Below are 1830 nucleotides of genomic sequence, written 5' to 3' on the forward strand. Positions count from 1 at the left end.
GAATGCCAGTGCTTACCGTTGAATCTTGTTGCCATCATTTTTTCATGAGCACATGCGTAGATGCGACAGTGCGCAGCGTTCTCTCGTCCAGCTGGCTCAACTGCGTTTGGTCGTCGCAAACGATACAAAAATGCCAAAAGGTGATTAACAAATTTTTGTTAAATTTTGAACGAATGCACAGGCCACAACAACAAGAAGAACAACACGTCGAGTTTGCGAGTATGAACTTTGTCAGATGTTCCTGTTTTGAAATTGTCAGAAATTATTTTCTTGTAAAATTTACATCCAATGTTAAAAAATTTAATCCTTTGTTCTCCTCGATGCTGTTGTCTGACAAACGTTACTTATGAAAGCCTTCTTGAGTACACTTGCACCCATTATGCACACAATGGCCCCCGAAGCGTACATGATGTCTTTTACAAGAAGGCTAGTCCAAATGAAATATTCTTACACTAGTTTCTCACATTTTCTTTCAATTTTATCTTATTTTTTTTTCCCCCTTTTCAAAAACACCTTCTTCACACCATCCTCATATTCCACCTCTTTTCTCTACTCATTTCCTCTTTATTCAACATTTTTTTTACTTCCACCTTCCAACTTATCTTTCCTCACCTACCACCAACCAATTCTTTTTCTTCATTCCACATTTTTACTATTTTTATCATTACTCATCCAGATCTCTTCCTTCGATGTTTCCCTGCCAACGTAATTTCTTTTCCCTTTCAACGCAACTGATTTCCTTTTTCATCGTCGCTTCACATCCATGTTTGATCAGCGTATGTCGTCCAACGCAAACAGCCCACAAGCTGTCAAACGTCTCAATTACACCCCCGCTTCAAGAACAAACAAACACTCACTTCAACATTGCAAACTGCCGTTTCGCCTCAATCACAAGCTTCAGCACGCGCGGGTGGCCAACGCGCCCCTCTGCTCCGTACAGCCAGCCCACAAGCGCCTGCATCTCCGACGGGTCAAAGTCCCGCCCTCTAACTGCCAGGGCACTCCATGCGCTGCATGATGCCGCGCAAAGTTTGACTGCGTGACACAGACGCGACCAAGGCCCGGATGGCCTCGCGGTTGCGCTGGGCACAGGCCCGCCCCGTGCACTCCACCACTCGCTCACCTCCAATCTTCTGCGGCCTCCAACACCGGTAGCAAACACCAGCCCCCAAGTTCACTTGGCAAGTGCCACTACCATGGCCGCGGCAGTGGCATCGAAAACAGCGCCCTTTCATGGCCGGGCAGCAAGAAGGCTGGTGGTGAGCAACCAAGCGGTCTCTGCTGCAGCTGCAGGCCCAGCAGTAGGTGCACATCCATAGCAGAGCCGTGTTAAAGTCGTCTGACTGAATGGGCGCCGATGGTACCATCAACTGTGCTCGTTTGGCCCGCGTCTGGCCCTCGTGTGATACTGGCGCCCCATGTGCTTCACGGCTTGGATGGCGCGCTGTGATGGTCGGTTGCATCATGGAGCACACATTACAAGCCGGCGCTCCTGCGGCTGCACAAATGTGGCCCTCACCATCCAGCAGCCAGCCAAGCTCAAAGGTCAGGCAGCGCTTCATGCTTGCAAATGGCTGCAGGTCTTCCGAAACCGCTGTGCCTCGTGGTATCCATAGCGTGGCCTCGCCACCCCGTCGGTCGCGGCCAGCCCGGCCAAAGGCCTGCGACAAGGTATAGCCGTTGTAGCCGCTGCCAAACCAGATCACCTTCCGAACGTTGGGCATGTCCAAGCCCGCGCCCAAGCAGCTTGTGGCCACCAAGACCAGACTCTGCGTGCCGCTCCTCCACTGCTCAAGAGCCGCCCGTGTGTCTTCGGCTGACAGTCAGCAT

The 1830-nt window shown here is 51.1% G+C and overlaps 1 protein-coding gene across 1 annotated transcript; it reads right to left on the reverse strand.

Moving 5' to 3' along the window:
- Positions 1 to 986: 986 nt before the first annotated feature.
- On the reverse strand, positions 987 to 1724 carry MONBRDRAFT_13144 (uncharacterized protein; the record flags this gene model as incomplete). The annotated part of the gene is made up of 1 exon (XM_001751044.1): positions 987 to 1724. One exon carries the CDS (start codon positions 1722 to 1724, stop codon positions 987 to 989), a length of 738 nt encoding a protein of 245 aa, XP_001751096.1.
- Between the last annotated feature and the right edge of the window lie 106 nt (positions 1725 to 1830).

The sequence above is a fragment of the Monosiga brevicollis genome, genomic scaffold, assembly GCF_000002865.3.
Source record: "Monosiga brevicollis MX1 MONBRscaffold_100 genomic scaffold, whole genome shotgun sequence".
In the NCBI taxonomy this organism is placed as follows: Eukaryota; class Choanoflagellata; order Craspedida; family Salpingoecidae; genus Monosiga; species Monosiga brevicollis.